The sequence below is a fragment of the Helicoverpa zea genome, chromosome 14, assembly GCF_022581195.2.
Source record: "Helicoverpa zea isolate HzStark_Cry1AcR chromosome 14, ilHelZeax1.1, whole genome shotgun sequence".
NCBI classification, from domain to species: Eukaryota; Metazoa; Arthropoda; class Insecta; order Lepidoptera; family Noctuidae; genus Helicoverpa; species Helicoverpa zea.
Genome location: NC_061465.1, coordinates 6,211,695 through 6,214,122, shown reverse-complemented (window position 1 = coordinate 6,214,122; position 2,428 = coordinate 6,211,695). Strand labels below are relative to the sequence as shown.

Below are 2,428 nucleotides of genomic sequence, written 5' to 3'. Positions count from 1 at the left end.
AATGCCATCGTGTAAATTGAAATAAATTGATGCACTCACATTATTTTGTTTAACAATAACTTTCGCAGATCATCCGCTAAGATTTTTGAAAGTGTTATAAGCTAAATTGCTTACCTGTCCTACGAAATATTTTCTAATATGAAAACTGTTATGGCAGAAGCAGCTTAAAGATAAAAAAAAATAGAGCAGATGTAGCTAGGCAGTTACAAGTAGCTAGTTAGACAGACTAATAAGGAAAAAATACCACAGAACTTTGAGACAACCGCTTCCAAAATATCATCCCCTAAAAAGTGAGGTGAAAAGCATTAAACAGCAATTACTTTTCATACCAAACACCAGTAACACGACCACGATCAGTCGCACTATACAAACAATAACAATTAAAAAGTCTCACGGGTGTAAAACAGTGGGGTGGCCGTCTCCCGCGCCCTTTGACTCGTCGCGCTAATTACGCAATCAGTTCTCACAATTACCTGACACTGTGACACTGGGACAGAAACCCACGCCCTCGCCAGTCTTATCTTTATATGTAAGGTAATGTTTCCGGGATGTTAACAAGAAATTGGTTTAAAAATATTGACCTGTAAATAAGTAGTGTCATCGCTGTGTATTCAACATGTGTATGGATAGTTCTTCTAATGGTGATAGGTGACCAAATATAAAAAAACAAAAAGCAGTGTTCAGCTGTAATGTTTAATTAATACTGGACATTTTTTATAGTGTAATCCTAGAAGGGATAGTATTTTTATGATTTTCTTCACGTAAACAACTTAATAAGCCGTAAACGGTAGCCTATATCAGTATGTACTTGAATCCACGTGAACTAGGAACGTGTGTGGCGGACTAAAACCTTTATACCTTCCTACCTTTTTGTGTGCGTGTTTTATTTTATATTTTATTAATTTTTCTCCGTCAAAAATGGTCTGACAGATTACAAATACTTTTACAATCTTGCTGAAGCATTTTTATTAAATACAGTCCTATTCAGGCCTGCGTAGTACGCTTAGATGCTACATTGGTGACCCCGACGTGATCTATTCAAACACAAGCGGTGAGCGATTTTACAAAAATGTCGGAGCCAGAATTTTTTTCCGACGCTGACAGTAAGTGCGAAGTATCGAAAGTCGGACTTCCAATGCGTTGTCCGCCCTTTTGTCCGGAAGAACCAGCTGTATGGTTCGCCCAAATAGAGGGCCAGTTTGTCCTAGGAAGAATAAGTAGCGATACGACAAAATTCTATACCGTGGTTACTCAACTAGAAACGAAGTACGCAATGCAGGTTAAAGACATTATCACAAAGCCGCCAGAGACAAATAAGTATGAAAAATTAAAAACTGAATTAATTAATCGTCTTTCTGCGTCACAGGAGAAGCGGATCCAGCAATTATTAATCCATGAGGAGCTAGGTGACCGCCGGCCTTCTCAGTTTCTACGGCATCTACAAAATTTAGCTGGACCCGCTGGTGCTTCGGATTTTGTGAAAAGTCTGTGGACTAACCGCTTGCCGCAAAATATACAGACAGTGATTGCTTCACAGATTGCCGACCTGCCGGTAGAAAAGCTAGCAGAGATTGCTGACCGGGTGTACGACATTGTACCATGCACCCCGCAAGTCGCTGCCACCTCTGCATCTACCAGCACCGCGCCGGACTTGGTCAAAGAAGTAAGCGAACTTACAAAACAAGTTGCCCGGCTGTCATCGCAAATGAACAGCAAGTGGAGAGGGCGCTCTCGCTCTCGCTCACAGTCTCGGCACAACCAAAGAAGGTATTATCGCGGTCGCTCTAATAACTCTAGGACTCCACAGCCACCACCGAACCACCCGCATTGCTACTACCACTACACCTTTGGAGACAAGGCAAACAAGTGTAGACAACCATGCACATTTACGTCGGAAAACGCAAAGGGCGGTCGCTAGTAGCGGCCAACGACTGCCCCTCTTCAACAGGCCGTTTGTTTGTAACCGACCGAAATACGAAAATGCAATTCCTGGTGGATACTGGCTCAGACTTGTGTGTTTTCCCTCGGTCGGTAGTAAAAACGCCGGTGAAACTGTCAAAATTCGATTTGGTTGCAGCTAATAATACGATGATACACACATACGGGCCAACACAGCTACGACTCAACTTGGGGCTCAGAAGGGACTTCACATGGAAGTTCACGGTAGCTGACGTTTCTCGACCGATTATAGGGGTCGACTTCCTAAGTTTTTATAATTTACTTGTCGACTGCCGAAATCAGAGATTGATAGATAACACTACGACACTATCGGTTCCAGGAGCCCATTGCAAGTCATCGGACGACATTGCATCCGTGAAGGCAGTAGTCGGTGATACAGATTACCATAAAATACTTCGTGAGTATCCAGAAATCACCCGACCACCAGGAACACATGTACTGGGTAAGCACAACACGGTGCACCACATAA

At 42.8% G+C, this 2,428-nt stretch overlaps 1 protein-coding gene across 1 annotated transcript; it reads left to right on the top strand.

Moving 5' to 3' along the window:
* The first annotated feature begins 1,069 nt into the window (after positions 1-1,069).
* Positions 1,070-1,918, top strand: LOC124636652. The gene has a single exon (XM_047172813.1). It carries the CDS (start codon positions 1,070-1,072, stop codon positions 1,916-1,918), a length of 849 nt encoding a protein of 282 aa, XP_047028769.1.
* The last annotated feature ends 510 nt before the right edge of the window (positions 1,919-2,428 follow it).

What these genes read in the sequence shown, in the direction of transcription:
- LOC124636652 (XM_047172813.1), top strand. Translation starts at nt 1,070, where the DNA reads ATGTCGGAGCCAGAATTTTTTTCCGACGCTGACAGTAAGTGCGAAGTA.